The sequence below is a fragment of the Lithobates pipiens genome, unplaced genomic scaffold, assembly GCF_037356315.1.
Source record: "Lithobates pipiens isolate NorthernLeopardFrog02 unplaced genomic scaffold, aLitPip1_a1.2 Scaffold_27, whole genome shotgun sequence".
Classification (NCBI taxonomy): domain Eukaryota; kingdom Metazoa; phylum Chordata; class Amphibia; order Anura; family Ranidae; genus Lithobates; species Lithobates pipiens.
In genome coordinates, this window is record NW_027507788.1 from 227,337,901 (window position 1) to 227,356,941 (window position 19,041).

General features: G+C 44.8%; 1 protein-coding gene across 4 annotated transcripts in view; it reads right to left on the minus strand.

Annotated features, from left to right (window-relative positions):
* The window catches only part of PLEKHG5 (pleckstrin homology and RhoGEF domain containing G5), a 504,862-nt gene that overhangs the window by 157,905 nt on the left and 327,916 nt on the right, over window positions 1–19,041 (minus strand). For all 4 annotated transcript variants that reach the window (XM_077458334.1, XM_077458335.1, XM_077458337.1 and 1 more), the window contains one exon: window positions 10,546–10,682. In XM_077458334.1, coding sequence (XP_077314460.1) covers window positions 10,546–10,682 — 137 coding nt within the window. The remainder of the gene's footprint in view (window positions 1–10,545; window positions 10,683–19,041) is intronic.

The window sequence follows — 19,041 nt, forward strand, 5'->3', positions numbered from 1 at the left end:
CCTTTTAAGAGATATGCTTACGCAAAATTCAATATAAAATAGCGTCTCATAGATAGTAGTCAGCTGAAATGTACAGCTCATACGATACTCGCTCACCGTTTAGAAGGAGCGCTCATACATGGTGATACCTAGGTGGAGATCGTCAAAGACTGACAGTTTCAGCAGCCATCTGTACACGCCTAGACGCGTTTCGACATTACGTCTTTTCTCAACAGGCATGACTAGATGGGGTGGCTGCGTCACTACATACTCAACATGCTGAGGTAATTTAACCCATTGTGCTTCTCAATGGCACAACAAATGAAGCTCCACGTCAGTTCTCACCGCGGGAGGCTGCCTTGTACACATGTTCACTGGAAACATCTCATACATTGATACGATAAACAAAAATATAAAAATATGAAAATGAAACCACATTACCCTAAAACAATAAACTATGACCTGTAATTGGTTAACATAGTTATACTAAATCAATATAACCGATTATTCAGAAATAGATTTTAAGAAAATTCCAAAATTGACTCTTTTTTTTTTAAATATTTAATCTTCCTAAGAAATTATCAACATGAGAACAAAAGCCCCAGATAAATTGATATGGTCCTACAGATACATCCGGCCCTTTAAGGGCAGCCATGGTGCTGATGCGACCACGCTGAAACGGAGTATGACATCCCTGTATTAGAAATAGAATAATGGGGAAAAAAAGACCAAGTGGTCCATAGAGTCTGTCCCAATTTATATATATATATATATATATATATATATATATATATATATATATATATATATATTCAGTCATATTTGTGATCTAATACCCACCATGAACATTGCATTTTATGATCGATGCAATGCAACTAATCGCAACAGCTCAATATGCATGAATTTTCTTCTTACAGGTGATTGATCAAAAGTCAACTGAGACAATCCTATAACTGAATGATACCTACAATTGGATATTTTGCACAGAGGAGGTTTGACAAAGAGGGCAGAGCCCTCGAAACATGTTGCCTCCCACCCCTTTCTTGCACCTCAGGCTGAGTTGTACTGTGTGGACCTGCATAGAGAGCAGCCGTAGACACTATCACCATCCTCTGGTGGGTCTCATGCTGAGTCCTGGGCATATCGATCATATCGATCCTTTTGTTCCACCTTGCCACATCTCTCTGCATGGTGAAGCTAATACAGACCACCCGTTAAGTGATACTATTGATTACAAATAAAGTGTTGCAAGTTTTTAATCCTATTTTTTTCTTTTGCCTATTTTGCACAGACTCTAACAATCAATAGGAAACCATCATTACCTTTCCATGCTTATTGAGTGTATTAGTCAAGAACAATGGATTCTTATTGTTATTGGTCGGGTAGTGCCTTTTACATTTTTGGAACTAGATAAGCTTATTGACACATATGTGGCCACAATCAAGTAGATTCAAATTGCCAGAAAAATGCCACATATATAGCTACAGTGCCTTGCGAAAGTATTCGGCCCCCTTGAACTTTTCAACCTTTTGCCACATTTCAGGCTTCAAACATAAAGATATAAAATGTTTATTTTTTGTGAAGAATCACCAACAAGTGGGACACAATTGTGAAGTGGAACAAAATCTATTGGATTTTTGAAACTTTTTTAGCTAATAAAAAAATGAAAAGTGGGGCGTGCAAAATTATTCAGCCCCCCCCTTGCGTTAATACTTTGTAGAGCCACCTTTTGCTGCGATTACAGCTGCAAGTCGCTTGGGGTGTCTCTATCAGTTTTGCACATCGAGAGACTGAAATTCTTGCCCATTCTTCCTTGCAAAACAGCTGGAGCTCAGTGAGGTTGGATGGAGAGCGTTTGTGAACAGCAGTTTTCAGCTCTTTCCACAGATTCTCGATTGGATTCAGGTCTGGACTTTGACTTGGCCATTCTAACACCTGGATACGTTTATTTGTGAACCATTCCTTTGTAGATTTTGCTGTATGTTTGGGATCATTGTCTTGTTGGAAGATAAATCTCCGTCCCAGTTTCAGGTCTTTTGCAGACTCCAACAGGTTTTCATCCAGAATGGTCCTGTATTTGGCTGCATCCATCTTCCCCTCAATTTTAACCATCTTCCCTGTCCCTGCTGAAGAAAAGCAGGCCCAAACCATGATGCTGCCACCACCATGTGTGACAGTGGGGATGGTGTGTTGAGGGTGATGAGCTGTGTTGCTTTTACGCCAAACATATCGTTTTGCATTGTGGGCAAAAAGTTGGATTTTGGTTTCATGTGACCAGAGCACCTTCTTCCACATGTTTGGTGTGTCTCCCAGGTGGCTTGTGGCAAACTTTAGACGAGACTTATTATAGATATCTTTGAGAAATGGCTTTCTTCTTACCACTCTTCCATAAAGGGCAGATTTGTGCCGTGTACGACTGATTGTTGTCCTATGGACAGACTCTCCCACCTCAGCTGTAGTCCTCTGCAGTTCATCCAGAGTGATCATGGGCCTCTTGGCTGCATCTCTGATCAGTCTTCTCCTTGTCTGAGCTGAAAGTTTAGAGGGACAGCCAGGTCTTGGTAGATTTGCAGTGGTCTGATACTCCTTCCATTTCAAAATGATCGCTTGCACAGTGCTCCTTGGGATGTTTAAAGCTTGGGAAATCTTTTTGTATCCAAATCTGGTTTTAAACTTCTCCACAACAGTATTACGGACCTGCCTGGTGTGTTCCTTGGTCTTCATGATGCTCTCTGCGCTTTCAACAGAACCCTGAGACTATCACAGAGCAGGTGCATTTATACAGAGACTTGATTACACACAGGTGGATTCTATTTATCACCATCAGTCATTTAGGACAACATTGGATCATTCAGAGATCCTCGCTGAACTTCTGGAGTGAGTTTGCTGCACTGAAAGTAAAGGGGCCAAATCATTTTGCACGCCCCACTTTTCAGTTTTTTATTTGCTAAGAAAGTTTAAATTATCCAATAGATTTCGTTCCACTTCACAATTGTGTCCCACTTGTTGGTGATTCTTCACAAAAAATAAACATTTTAAATCTTTACGTTTGAAGCCTGAAATGTGGCAAAAGGTTGAAAAGTTCAAGGGGGCCGAATACTTTCACAAGGCACTGTAGATATAAGCTGATTGCTAAACCCAAAAATGAAAAACAAAGGCTCTCCGCAGCCAATCAGGAACCACCTGTCAGATTTCATATTGTATGAAAAAAAGCTTCTATACCGACATTCATTTTCTGGCTTTGTATATGTATACATCAATCCACAGTTTTCCAAATTCAAATGACTACACAATAACAATAAGAACGATAAGAATGTCAAAAGTAACAACATACAATATCATTGTATCTATAATCCCAGTCCTGCCATAAATGGGCAAAATACATTTTATCATCAATACTTTCCTGGTGTCTCAGCAGTGCCGAGATAAGGTCATCCAGTGCCCAGGGCAAAAAAAGCCAAACCGAGAACCCCCCCCCCGCCCATTATGTGCAAGCTTAGGGAATGCTACCCCCAGCAGTCACCCGCTTGTTAAAATGCCTTGTATCAAAATGATCTCGCTGGTGCCCCAATCCATACAGCAAGCCAAATTGCCCAGGGCAGCCGCCCCTCCTGCCCATCCCTCGTCCCCGCCCTGGTAATCAGCAACTGTAACTGCATGGTGGGCGCTGTAAGTGATTAGAAGAGTTGGAACTTTTCATCCAACATTTTGTTAATTTTTGCTCATGAAACAAAGGGGTAGAGGAAGCCCAGCCATCCCAAGCACTCCAGTGGCGGCCCGTGCATGGTGGGCGCACGGGCGCCATCCCCCATCCATCCGCCTGGCCCCTTTCAGGACGCCGGACGCATGGATTCCTATGGCTCGGGGTGGTATATTTTGAAGCGTCAAAATAGGGTGGGCTCGGGGAGCGAATTTATTTTCGCTATTTTTACACTAACCTTTCTTCCCGCCAATCAGAAGGCAGGACCTGCTTCCTGATTGGCCAAAGCGCCAGGCCTCCCTATTGGAAGCCTGGCGCTTAGGAAGAGGAGCAGAGGTCGCTACCTCTCTGAGAGGTAAGTCCCCTCGAATGAGTCGGCTGCATATCCCCCCCAACTCTCCCCCGCGGTGCCAGAGCCGTGATCTGCACACGGAGGTGGGGGATGCAGCCAGAGCTGCAAACCCTACGAGTTTTGTCAGTGAGCACGGGTGGCTGCATTTGATGGCCAAGTGGCTGCATTTCATGGGCAGAATGGCCGCGCTTCATGGGTAGAATGGCCGCGCTTCATGGGTAGAATGGCCGCGTTTCATGGGCAGAATGACAGCGTTTCATGGGCACAAGTGGCTGCAATTGATGGGGGGGGTTTCAGTTTGCCCCCCCCCCCAAAAAAAAAATTTTGAGCACCACCTGCCTTTGGTGCAGACATTAACTCGATTGCCCTGACTGAGTCTGGCTTGTGGTGCGTTGCTGTAACTTTAGGGCATTCAGCCGTGATGGTGTGTAGGAGGGGACAGAAGGAATAGGTGTCCTGTCCAGCCCAGCCCCATTGCGGACAGCCTATTAAACTCTATGAGAGGCTGACAGCCGTGAGTGTGGGGTAAATGCCTGGAAGGCAAGCAGTCTAAGGAGGATGCCTATCTCCCTCTACATACATACACAGTATATGGAGTATATATACTGTACATACTATATGTCCCAGATTGGCTCAGATCGTTTAAAGCCAGGGTGAATAAAGACACCAGTCCATCCAGTTCAACCTGAGTGCCTACAATTATCCCTATCCCTGTACATTGCACATTCACATTGGTCCCTACCCTCAAGGAGCCCACAATCCAAGGTCCCCATTCATATACTAGGGCCAATTTTTGGACTGAAGCCAATTAACCTACCTGCATGTCTTTGGATTGTGGGAGGAAACCCACGCAGGCACAGGGAGAACATGCAAACTGCAGGCAGTGGGTTGGGATTCGAACCAGCGACCCTTTTTACTGCTAGGTAAGAGTGCTACCCACTACACCACTGTGCCGCCTTCATCCTCAATCCTAAAATAAACCAATATATTGACTACACCCCCCCCCCAGTAAGCACCCCATGAAACCCCATAATGATTCCCTTACAGCCCGTAACCACCCGCTGATCCCCCTAAATAATTCCCTGATGCCCTCAAATTACTTACCGCACACCATGGCGATTGTGTGCTGGGAAAGTTCTGCATAATTAATGCCCTGGAGGGAAAATGCTGACGTGCGCTGAGTAGTAGAGGTAAGGCTTAATGTACACAGGACGCTGAGGCAACCTCCTCCGAACAAATGTTTTGACAGCTTCAAACTGGCGTTTAAAAACTCCTGTTTTGCTGCGTTTGCATGCCGCCTTTTGCCGCGTTTTGATCTAGGAGCGTTTATTTAAGATAACATCATAGGACCCCCCCCCCCCCCCAAGCCCAAAAAACAGTATAAACATCCACCAGGTACTGGGAGGAATCCCTGTTGCTTGCTTTACATCTTAGTGGGTCCTGAGCAGGGCCGTTTTTAAGGCAGGGCAAATGGGGCAGCTGCCCTGGGCCCTGTCATTGTTGTGGGGCCCAAAGCAGCTGCCTCATACTTGCCTTCTATCCTGGTTTAAATTCCCTCGTCCCCTGAGGTTTTAGTCCTGGTGCCGTGTTCCAATATCTCAGTGTGAAGTGCTGCAACTAATGCTGCCCAGCTCTGCCTTATTGTTGTGTAAGGAGGACTCACCTGCAGACCCTGTGTTTACATGTAAATTACCGGCATTCATATGTAAATAGGGGGTATCATGCCCCCCTGAAGTCATATCCACAGTAATCTCTAGCAACCAATCAACAAGCAGAAATCATGTGCTGTAACCTCTAGCAACTAATCAGTGAGCTGTAATGTGTGCTGTAACCTCTAGCAACCAGTCAGTGAGCGGTAATGATACACTGTAACCTCTGGCAACCAATCGCAATAGCTGCCTGATCTGATTCAGTAAACTGATTTTGAGTCTAGCTGCTAGCTGGGGCCCCAAGAAAAGTTTTGCCCAGAGTCCAATCAATATTAAAGACGGCCCTGGTCCTGAGGACAGGAGTTGAGAACCTTAGGTTTACACCCTCTGGTCCGTAGGGGTGAATGGACCATCCGATCGGGTCCGCCTTAAAAACAGACAGATAGGAGTATCGGTATCGCTGCAACCCAACTTCAAATATGAATTGAATCAGGTAGCTGATGGCATAAGCTGGCCACACATAACTTTAATCTGTTCATCCCTCTAGCACTGCTGGGAGCCCCTCATCTCCCCCCTAATGCTCGCTTCACACCGCCAACCACCTGAATGTCGCACGACTTATAGTGCGACTTTGCCAGGTGACTTCCTGTGTGCAATAAAGTGTGCAATAAGTAAACTGCATTTAAAAAAAAAAAAAAAATCACTATAGTGAGTGCTCAACTCCACATTGAAGAGGCAAATCTGAAAGATAAGAGGGTGTGCTGAATATGGGGGGGGGGGGGGGGTGCAGAAAAGCTTGTGGAGGGTTTTTCCGATCGATAAGCAATAATAGAGGTATTTACCATGCAGTGGTGGAGGAGGTCGGCGTGGCTCCTCGCTCCCAGCGCTCTGTACACTCTGCCTGTGTCTGCACTCCCATCCACACACATATCCTGCCTGCCTCTTCCTGAACCTGCATCCTTCTACTGGGTTTTCCCAACCTTCAATTTAAGGAAAAGAAACATCTATATACCGACCGCCTTCCATTCTTCTCCCTTTAATTTGCAGTGCGGATGGTAAAATGAAAGCAGACGCCCTCGGGGGGGAATTTGTGCCGTCTAAAAGTTGACTCGATGTCCTCGGGGCAAAAGCACCAAGGAAAACGTCATCCAGTTTCAGGAAATGACAAGAGATTCATTTCTCTGGGCAATATTTCGGGGAAAGTCTTATTTCAGGGAAATGCCCATTGTGAATGTGTACAGACATGAAGAGGAGGGAGCAGCAAAGCACAGTCACTGAACAGCACTATTACAGCGGACCTGTCATAAGACATACAGAGCCGCTGACATTGCTGCCATCCTTCTGAAAATGCTAATACCCCGTTATGCTGATCCTCTGGCTTCCATAGTGGCTGGACCCAGAAAAGATGTCAGGTGTCCTGGTTGGTTTATTTATTCTGGCATTAAAGAATCCGCAATGTCAACATGACTGCCAACTATTAACCACTTGCTTACCGGGCACTTAAACCCCCTTCCTGCCCAGACCAATTTTCAGCTTTCAGCGCGGTCACTCTTTGAATGACAATTGCGCGGTCATGCTACACTGTACCCAAATTACATTTTTATCATTTTGTTCCCACAAATAGAGCTTTCTTTTGGTGATATTTGATCACCTCTGCTGTTTTTTTCTTTTTTTTTTAAATAGACCGAAAATTCCGAAAAAAACAAACAAACAAAACTGTTTTATATTTTGTTATAAAAGTTTGCAAACAGGTAATTTTTCTCCTTCATTGATGGGCACCGACAGGCTGCACAGATGGGCACTGATAGGTGGCACTGAAGGGTACTGAAAGGTGGCACTGATAGGTGGCACTGATGGGTGGCAGTGATGGGCACTGGTAGGTGACACTGATAGGCAGCACTGCTAGGTGGCACTGATGAGGCACCGATTGGCACCACTGGTGAGCATTGATAGGTGGCGCTGATTGGTGGCACTGATATGCACTGGCAGGTGGCACTGATATGCACTGGTGGGCACTGATATGCACTGGTGGGCACTGATATGCACTGGTGGGCACTGACAGATGGCACTGGTGGGCACAGTTAAGGTGGCTGTGCCTCTTCCTCTTCAGGACTGAGGTCCCTTTCACAGCCCATTTTCACAGCCGGTGATCGGCTTTTTTTTTGTCCTCAGGCTGTCAGCGTGATGAGAAAAAAAAAAACGATTATCGAGCTTCTGTTTTACATCACGTGATCAGCTGTTATTGGCTGGCAGCTGATCACATGGTAATGGGCTGGGATCCCACAGGGGGCATGCGGGGAGCATGCAAAGGAGGGGCTGTGTATTGACGGCCTCCTGGCAAAATAAGTCTGAGCTGTAGCCGTAATTCGGCTATAGCACGGACGGGAAGGGGTTAATATTATTATTATACAGGATTTATATAGCGCCAACAATTTGCACAGCGCTTTACAATATAAAGGGAGACAATACAGCAACAATACAGTTCAATACAAGAGGGTTAGGAGGCTCGAGAGCTTACAATCTAATAGGGAGGGGTTGGTGGAACAAAAGGTAATAACTGTAAGGGATGAACTGATGGGAGAGATAGAAGATTTAGTTATTAGCTGAAGGCAGGACAGGCTTCCATGAAGAGATTCATTTTTCAGGGATCGCCTAAAAGTGGACAGAGTAGTAGATAGCCAGACAGATTGGGGTAGGGAGTTCCAAAAGATGAGAGAGGCTCTGGAGAAGTCCTGGAGACAAGCATGGAAAGAGGAGACCAGGAGAACAGGAGGCCTTGGGACTGTTTACACCCTCTGGTCCATAGGGGTGAATGGACCGTCTGATTAGCCCCACCTTAAAAACAGACAGGCAGACCTGATTGGACCCTTCGTGTTAAAGGGGCCTAAACATGGCCAAACACAGAGTGAATTTCTTGGTGAACCAAACAACCTTTTGGCCACCCTCCTCCCAACATTTCTCAACTAAAAAAATTGAAGGGTCCAGGTGAACAATTGTCAGCCAAACAGCACCCGTATCCAATCAGATGCAGGAATTGTTCAGGTAATTTGGTATCTGGTGATAGCTACAATGGGAGATTTAGCCATCTGGATGCGTAGCATAGATAGAGGAATCTGTTAGATCTATATATGTATGGCATAATATTCTCTGAAGGAGATGGCAGCCTCTCTCTTATGACACGTTTCCAAACTGTAGTGCCCGCGTTCTATCAGAAAGCCGCTACCCATCAGAAAATACAACCTTAGTGAAGTTCCGTTGCAGCCATCTTGGTACACCCGCCCTTGTCCGTAGTAAGTCTACAGTCTGAAGTCGCCAAGTGGACATATTTTTACACCCACCGGAAGTCTTGCATTTCACACTTATTTTTACCACTAAACTGAGCTTATATAGTGAAATACAGGATTTAGAAGTCCGTGACACTGTTTTAAAGTTGAATTTTAAAAGCAGCGGTGTTCTGTCAGATTAGCAAACCTGTGAGATCAGCAGGCTTGCCGCTGCTTTTACAATTCAACATCAAAACAGTCACCCAGACTTCCAAATACTGTATTGGACTATATAAGCTCAGTTTAGTGGCAAAACTAAGTGTGAAATGCAAGACTTCAGTGGGTGTAAAAAGATGTCCGCCTGCCATCTTCTGACTGTAGGCTTACTGCGGACGAGTGCGGGGTGTGCCAAGATGGCCGTGCCGGAACGTCACTTCCGTTACATATTCTGATGGGTAGCGGCTTTCTGACTGGCATATGGCATGAGCAAATATGGCTGCCTCCTTTTGTAAGCTATAAATATTTAAAGCCCAACTCTGAAACTTGAAAATTCCTCCTTGTACTGGGGCTGTGCCTGCACTTTCGGGGGTTAACTGCCTTATTTAGGTCTAGGGGTATGGAAAAAGAAGATTTACTCACCCGACCCTCTGTGCTGCTAGATTGGTCCTGGCGGTGTCTCTTTGCCCCCAATTACCCCCGCCCCCCTCATACTCCAGGGGTTTAAGGTCCTTATGGCATCAAGACCCTGCATTGGACACGATGATACTTGATATAGTTGAACTAGATGGACTTGTGTCTTTTTTCAACCTAACTATGCTGAGAACAGTCCATTCTCTGCAGCACGGAGGTGTGCCATCTATTGGGGGAAGAGGTGATCAGGTAAGCAAATTGGTTGGAAGGACTGCTCAGGGATGGTGCCAACTTGTTTGCACACATCCTGGTTTGTGGCACACCCACCCACCCTTGTGGTAATAGTAGTGGGCTGACCATTAATAAAACAGGGGGGGGGGGGGGGGGTGCTGCTGGCAGTCACAAAATGTCTCTAAGCTCTAGTGGTGGGCTAGAACAGTGGTTCTCAACCTCAGTCCTCAAGTAACCCTCCAACGGGCCATGTTTTGGGAACTTCCCTTAGATAAAATAGCTCTTATCTATACCATGTCATTGATATTGATTTAAAACATCTGTGCAAAGTAAAAAAAAAAACTGAAAACATGGCCTGTTGGGGGTACTTAAGGACTGAGGTTGAGAACCACTTGGCTAAAACATTTAGAATTTGGCCTGTTGAGAAGCCCTACATAACAACAATGGATGTGGAGAGGATCCTGACTCCATGGTCTGGGTTTGGTGTGTCTAGAAACCTCTGATAAATGGCAGTAGAAGGTGAACTTTGCGTGTGACAACCGGGCAGCAGAAGACAATACCGAATAGCTTGCCGATAACACTGGCAGCGGAGTTCAAGCAAAGCTCACACTTGGTGGAAATATTGTCAGAACTAAGTAGATCCAATAAAGGGAAAGTCAAGTATGAAATGTTTCGTTTTGCAGTTGAACAAAGTTGCTCAGCTCATAGGGTTGGCAAGTTTACATAGACGGTCAGCGTTACCTTTAACTTTCAAATAGTGCCCTCCAAAGCGATAGGCTTCAAAGTTCAGAGACAGAGGGGTGTTAGACTGGTCCAGAAATATATCCACTTTACTCAGCTCGATCCCTTTCCTCTCGAACGCCGGTATCAAAACTTCTCTGAAATATAGAGATTGAGAAATGTTAAATTAAACTGGATGAGCGATGAATGACTCCATTTTTATAGTCATCGCTAGAGGTGAACCCTATCCTCCACTCCAGCCACCAATGGCAGAGGGCCAAGAGACCCCTGACTCCACAATTATTTGTAAGTACAGAAATAACGACTTTATGACTCAAGAAGGAAACCCAATGTGAAGTTAAAGCGGGATTCCACCCTAAAGTGGAACCTCCGCTGATCGGATTCCTCCCCCCCTCCGGTGTCACAATTGCCACCTCTCAGGGGGGAGGGGGGTGGAGATACCTGTCAAAGACAGGTATTTACACCCACTTCCGGGCATAGACTCCCGTGGGAGTCTACGCCATTTCCTGTCCTGCCGCGCTGTCTGTTGGGACACACACGGGTCCCAGGGACAGCGCGGACAATTCCTATTGCGCTGCGTGACTCGCGCATGCGCAGTAGGGAACCGGGAAGTGAAGCCGATTCGATTCACTTCCTGATTCCCTCACCTAGAATGGTGACTACAGCAGCCGAGAGCCGAGCGATCGATCGGCCTCAGCATCGCTGGAACCCGGGACAGGTGAGTGTCCATTTATTAAAAGTCAGCAGCTGTAGTATTTATAGCTGCTGGCTTTTAATATTTTTTTTTTTGGTGGAATCCCTCTTTAAAATGTTTCTAGATATTTAAATTGAATTTTTCACTAGAGAATAATTATTTTTGAAGATGCTAGTTCCTGGCTGTCATGGGTTCAATGCTGTTTCAGTAGCTGACCCCTAACAAGTATAGCGATCAAAATATCTGATATTCGTTCACAACATGCATGCTCCAGATCTATTACTTAAATGTACACTAGTATAAAACTATGTGGGCACCCCTTAACCACTTATGCAGGCCATACACGGTCGAATTTCGAACGAATTTTCTTTTCAAAATCAGAAAATTCGTTTTTTTTGTGATCCGATGGCGCCACCATTGATTTTCGAAATTCGGCCGACCAAGCCTTCAATTTCACCTCATGTTGCTACGGAAAAGAATTTTCTTGGCTGGGAATCTTCTTTTCTCTCCGTAAATTTTCTTTTATCTCCGTACATTTTCTTTTATCTCCGTACATTTTCTTTTCTTATTACATTTCCCGCACGATTCTCCCACCATTGATTAGAAAATCGTTTGTTTTTCTAAAAATTTCCAACATGTCCGATTTCTCAAATTTTATTTCCGCACGAAAATCGGCTGTTGCTGCAGCCCACTAATGGTGCGAAATTCATACGAAAATTCTTAGATACGATTTTCGAAAGAAAATTCTTTCGAAATTCGAACCGTGTATGGCCGGCATTACAGACCGGATCAATTTGCTGGTCAAAGACCAGACCACTTTTTGCGATTCGGCACTGCGTCGTTTTAACTGACAATTGCGCGGTCATGCGACGTGGCTCCCAAACAAAATTGGCGTCCTTTTTTTCCCCGCAAATAGAGCTTTCTTTTGGTGGTATTTGATCACCTCTGCAGTTTTTATTTTTTGCGCTATAAACAAAAAAACGCATTCTTTTTTACTTTTTGTTATAATAAATATCCCCCAAAAATATATAAAAAAACATTTTTTCCTCTCAGTTTAGGCCGATACGTATTCTTCTACAAATTTTTGGTAAAAAAAATCGCAATAAGCGATTATTGATTGGTTTGCGCAAAAGTTATAGCGTTTACAAAATAGGGATAGTTTTATAGCATTTTTATTAATAATTTTTTATAATTTTTTTTTTTTACTAGTAATGGCGGCGATCAGCGATTTTTATTGTGACTGCGACATTGTGGGGGACCCATTGGACATTTTTGACACATTTTTGGGACCATTGTCATTTATACAGTAATCACTGCTATATAAATGCAGTGATTCCTGTGTAAATGACACTGGTAGTGAAGGGGTTAACCAGTGGGTGGCAGTGTAGGGGGTAAGTGTTCCAAGGGGTGTGTTACTAACTGTGAGGGGGTTGGGCTTTCATTTAGTGAACACTGATCTCTGCTCCAATCACATGGAGCAGAGATCAGCGTCACTAGTTGCTAGGCAGAATGGGGAAATGTTGTTTACACGACATTTCCTCCATTCAGCCGTCCCGTGAGACGATCGCTGCGGGTCCCGCGACCGGACTCACGGGGGTCCCGACCAGCGCGGGAGCGCTCCCGATGGCAGGGCAGCATTGAACATTGGACGTACATGTATGCCAATATGCCTGCCCGTGCCATTCTGTCGACGTACATCGGCGTGCGCCGGTCGGGAACCAGTTAAATTATTGAGTTCAAGTATTTCTACTGTTGGGTACTGTTAGTCCTATAGAATAGAAAGATATTTTAGACCATTGTGCTCTTCCAACCTTGTGGTAACTGTTTGCTGAGGACTATTTTCTGTTCCGGCATGACTCTGACCCTGTGTACAAAGCCGGCTTCATAAAGACATGGTTTAACCAATTTGGTATTGAGGAACTGGAATGGCCTACATAGAGCCCTGACCTCATCCCTAATAAACACCTTTGAAATAAATTGTACTGTGAGCCAGGTCTCATTCAACATCAGTACTTGATCTTGCGAACGTCCTTCTGACCCAATGGACACAAATTCCCTCAGACAACTGAAATCCTACAGAAAGCCTTCCCAAAGGAGCAGAGGATGGTAAAGTCACAGTTTGGTGTGGAGGAACTCGATTGTCCTGCACAGAGCCCTGGCCTCAACCCTACTGAACACCTTTGGGATGAATTAAAATGTCAGCTCAAATACCACATATATTGAAGGATCTACAACCCCAAAAAAAGGATAGTATAAAAAAATACTAAGTGGTGTGAAATGAAATATGAGAGTGTAAATACTAAAAAAATGTATACATATAAGTGAATAGTGTCTTAAATAAATAAGTGAAAGGATAAACAGCAGTGTCAGATCACATATGGGGACCTTAGCCGGAGTCCACCAAAACAAATAATTACAAACAGAAAAAAATGAATATCACAGGGTGTATATATCCCTCGTGGGTAAAAATGCATAAAAGAGTTAAAAATAGCAAAACAAAGAAAAAAAAGCCGCGTCGGGCTATTCCCAGACTCAGGTCCTGGGACTCTTGGAGTGGCCACGAAGAATGATTAGGGTACTGCAGTGTCGGAAACCTTCTACAGGGGATTTGGAACACCTCCCTCCTATTAGCAGCAGGTTAACAAAGCTGTGAAGTTCTGATACATCATCTTCACTGCCAAGAAATTGTACTTTTGACTAGTTCGGTGTGGTTCCTGTGACGGTTCATCCAGAACTCCTGTATACCTGCTTTGTTGATCTCACTAAAACTGAGATCTCAAACTCTGGTAAGCGGCCTTTTTTTCACTGGTGGAGGTGGCATTTCGGACCCTTTTAGACACGAAGTATTGTGGGTGCCAGCTTTTTATCCTCACTCTGGACGAACTATCACCATTTGCTGACTGTTTTTTTGGGACTCTGATTGATTTCATTTTAATATTTTTTTCTATTTTTCATTGTACATTTATTGGATTTTTTTTTTTTTGTTTTTTTTTTTCTTTGTTTTGCTATTTTTAACTCTTTTATGCATTTTTACCCACGAGGGATATATACACCCTGTGATATTCATTTTTTTCTGTTTGTAATTATTTGTTTTGGTGGACTCCGGCTAAGGTCCCCATATGTGATCTGACACTGCTGTTTATCCTTTCACTTATTTATTTAAGACACTATTCACTTATATGTATACATTTTTTTAGTATTTACACTCTCATATTTCATTTCACACCACTTAGTATTTTTTTATACTATCCTTTTTTTGGGGTTGTCGATCCTTCAATATATGTGGTATTTGAGCCTTTATATTAGAGTCAAGGTTATTGGTTTTAGTTTTTTTGTTTTTTTTAGCGCACCTTTACATTTAGTTTGCTATATCGGAGTATTACGATTGGAGTTGCTGCTTGTAGGGAAAACAATTTTCTTTGAATAGCGCAGTTTACTTCTTGTACCTAAAATGTCAGCGCCTAGAGGCGATTCAGTTCGCATTGTGTGCTATACAAGTATTTCATTCATTCATCCCTGAGCCAGTTCTATTTATCCAACATCAGTACCTGATCTCATGAATGCACTATTGGATGACCGAGGTTCTAGTCTTCCCCTGCACTTCATTTCTTGTAATAGCAGTCTTAGAAAGGTCCTTTTTAGTTCTAACATTACTGTGCTCAAAGCCAGATCCATAAAGACATGCTTTGACCAGTATGGTGTAGAGGAACATGAATGTCCTGCACAGAGCCCTGACCTCAGGCCTACTGAAGACATTTGGGATACTTTGGAACCCCAAAAGGTGAGCCAGGTATTTTCATCCAACATCAGTATCTGACCTCACAAATGAGCCGAAATTTCTACAGACACCTTCCAAAATCTTGTGGAAAGCTTCCCCAGAAGAGTGGAGGAACACAAGCGTCCTGATCTCAACCTTGCGATGAATTGGATTGCCAACTGTGAACCAAGTTTTTTCATCCAACATGTGTATCTGACCTCACAAATTTTCTTCTGTATGTTGGGGGTTCTAGCCTTCCCCTGCATTTCAAGCCTTAGGCCGCGTACACACGCGCGGACTGTTCGCCCAACTTTGTCCGTCAAACAGTTTCGGCAAACAGTCCGCTCAAAATTAGCATGGACGGACATGGCCACACACGACGTACGAACAGTTTGCTGAAACCGTGCACGATGACGTGAACGGCACGTACGACGGGACGCAAAATACGACGTCCTATACATTGCACTACAACTTTCGGCGTGTAAATCCTTTCTGAGCATGCGCGGAACTTAGTTTGATGAACAAGCCTACACACGAGGGGACTGTTCGCTGAAACCAAGTTTCAGCGGACAGTTTTTCGGAAATTCCGAAAAACCTTGTTCAGCAAACTGAAACTGAAACTGTCCGCTGAAAGCCCACACACGAGCGGACTGTCCGCCCAAACACTGTTCAGCGGACAAAGTTGGGTGAACAGTCCCCGCGTGTGTACGCTTCTTGGAAAGGTTCTTTTTAGTTCCAGTTTTTAGCATTGCTTTTTTTTTTAAAACCAGCTACATAAAGACATGGTTTGATGAGATTGGTGTGGAGGAACTTTAGTGTCCTGCACAGAGCCCTGACCTCAACCCTACTGAACACCTTTGGAAAGTATCAGAATTGAGAGGCAGATCTTCTCATCTATAAATTATTACCAACACAAATGCTCATTTGGCTGACTGGGCACAGATTACCATAACACATAATTGACACTCAATTTGCTAGCAAGGTCTTATCTTCAAACCGCAGTACCTGACCTCACAATCATAGATGATAGAATTGAACATTTTGATCAGTGGTGGTTTGGCTGAACCTTGAAAATGTGAAATCTGGATTTACCAAACTGGAAGACCTATTGAAGTCAACGGAAATCTGAACCAGGCTCCAGAAAGTGTGCATTTCAGAGCAGAAAATTATGTACATTTCCTCAGGATGGTTCGGGGAACTCCTGGCAGTCCAGCCTGATAAGATGATGAGACTAAAAATATTCTGAACCACATTCTTTAAAAATGCTATCAGGAATACTGAGATAGAAGTGTGGGACATGGAGGCACTGGCCAGTCAAGCTAAGGGAGCCAGGACAAGAGCTGAAGCAGATGTATCCCTGAAACAGCCCTCCGAGAAGTCTTTGGTCCCTTTCTCTGAGACACCTTTTGGAAATCGGAACTGGCAACAACGCTGAAATTTAGAATTGGCTTTGGACATTTGAATTTATGACATTTGGTCTAGATTCTGAAATAACTACCTGGAGGTGCTCAGGGTTACCAGCCCTGCATTGAACACGAGGACACATGCACATGAGGGATCTCCTACAGCATGGGTGCTCAACTTGTGGTCCTCCAGCTGTTGCAGAACTGCAAGTCCCATTATGCTTCTGCCATTGGGAGTCATGTTTGTAACTCTCAGCCTTGTAATGCCTCATGGGATTTGTAGTTCCGCAACAGCTGAAGGGACACAGGTTGAGCACCCATGTCTTACAGACTGGAGCTTCAGGGAGAAGAGGATACCCTAGACATAAGAGGAATTTAAAGGTCATGATTTTGGAATGGGATGTCTAACAGGTTCATATAGCTGTCAGGGGCGTAACTATAGGGGGTGCAGCAGTCGAGACCGCAACTGGGCCCTGTGCTGCAGGGGGCCCATGCAGCCCCCTCTACATATGGCTGGCAGCAGCATAGGCAGCTAGGGGTACCAGTGCACCATGCACACGGATGGCTGGAGGTGGAGGGTGACTAGCAGAGCTCCATGCTCGACTATCGCACTGGCTGCTCTTTAGTTGTGCATTCCCCGCATGACCTGTGTCCTCAGCCGGCTCCTCAGAGTACCCCTCTCCTGCTCCATGCATTGCCGCTCAGTCCGATGTGTGTTCTCCCCAGCCAGAGCCCCGCCCCCCCTGCCCGAGTCCGGCCCACACTGCACTGCATACTTCTCCCGGGTAAACAAACTTTATGCACACAGATGCAGTGCAGCCCTATGAGAGCCCCCCGGAGGACACTGCAGGCTTGTCTGCCAGCCCCCCTCCTCCCCGTCATACACAGATGATGAAAGGTCTTTCTGGGAGATATGCTGATCACCCGTCCAGCACACTGGATGGAGCCCAGGCCAACATGGATGAGTGCGTGGCATGCAGCTTGGTCATGGTGAGTAAGAGGACCCCATCCCCCACACACCATTATTTACCCCCTCCATCTCCCCCTGGGGACAGGGACCCCTTCTCACGTGGGGACAGGGACCCCCATCTCCCCTGGGGACAGGGACCCCTTCTCCCCTGGGGGCAGTAACTTCATCTGCCCTGGAGAAAAGGACCTCATCTCTTCTAGGGACGGGGACCCCATCCTGCCTAGGGACAGTCCCCCAATGGGGCACCTAAAAAAAAAAAACTACTGATACCAGTGGTGGAACTACAGGGCTCACAAAGGTCATACCTGTGACCACGCCCTGGAGTTCCACCACCGGACTCGGAGGGAAGGGCCCTGGCTGGGGTTCAGGGGGGCCCTTCATGGTTTCTTGCATCGGGGGCCCTGAAGGTTCTAGTTACGCCACTGATAGCTGTGATAGTCAGGTGTTCACAAATGTTGGTACTCAAAATAGACACAACCACCCACCAAATATTTTTTTTTTTTAAACGAGGCCAGTAATGGCAGATCCCATTATTTCCTCTTGATGGGTTCACTTTAACTTGTCAACCAAGAGGTTAAGACAGCAATACAGACAAATACCAAATGGAATTTTAGACGAGATGTACAGTATGGAGCTGAAATTGAGTTATCTTTGAGCAAGTTCACCTTTCCAAACTCTAATACAAAGTATCTCGGTGACCTTTCACTTGCATTCCTGATTTAAAGGTCAGAGTGGCGGCGCAATAAGGGGCCATACTGTATAAATGAGCCGCGTCCGATGGTAATGAGACGGTCTCTATCGTGATAAAGAGCATCCCCAGTGTGACAATCTTTAATCTACAGAATGACCTTTTTGTTCTCAAAGCTCTTTGATACCTGTCTGAACATGAGACACCAAAATGACAAGCCGATGAGGGTCGATTCCCTCCTGGGGATTAAATGGCGCTGGAATTTTCTGCTTGACTTTGTTGAAATATCTGAAATTCCTATATTTAGGAAGCTGCGAAGTCTGCACAAGTGTTTGTTCAATTTTATTCAGCTTCCATCAGTGATACCAGGGCATTGTGAAATGTATACAGTCACAGATACTAAAAATAAAATACACTTCCAGAAGAAATGTAATATGGTATTGGAAAAATTTTCAATTTTTTAAATGACGTTCAGACATAATTAACAGAACGTGCCGTGCCTATCTGCAGTAATCATAATGGCCAATGGGATTTCAGTTTGCTCTAGTGAGTCTGATATGAAATGGGAACTGACTACTAAGCTTTGGATTGACTTATTGAAGCCTGGTAAAGAAGATTTAATATTTATTGCGTGTGCTTTTATATTCTAGCATTTTAGAATGTCCAAAACAGCTAAAGTACATCTCTGGGATAAATAGAAATGCTTATTGTGAGCCAGGTCTTCTCATCCAACATCAGTACCTGACCTCACAAATGAGCACAAATTCCCATAGCCTGTGGACTCCTGGTCATGACCGGACCATCATACCTACCTATACAGACATGGTTTCACCAGTTTGGTGTGGAGGAACTCGAGTGTCCTGTACGGAGCCCTGACCTCAGCCCTACTGATTACCTATGGTAAGAATTGGAAAGCCAACTGTGAGCTAGGTCTTCTCATCCAACATCAGTACCTGACCTCACAAATGGGCACAAATTCCCATA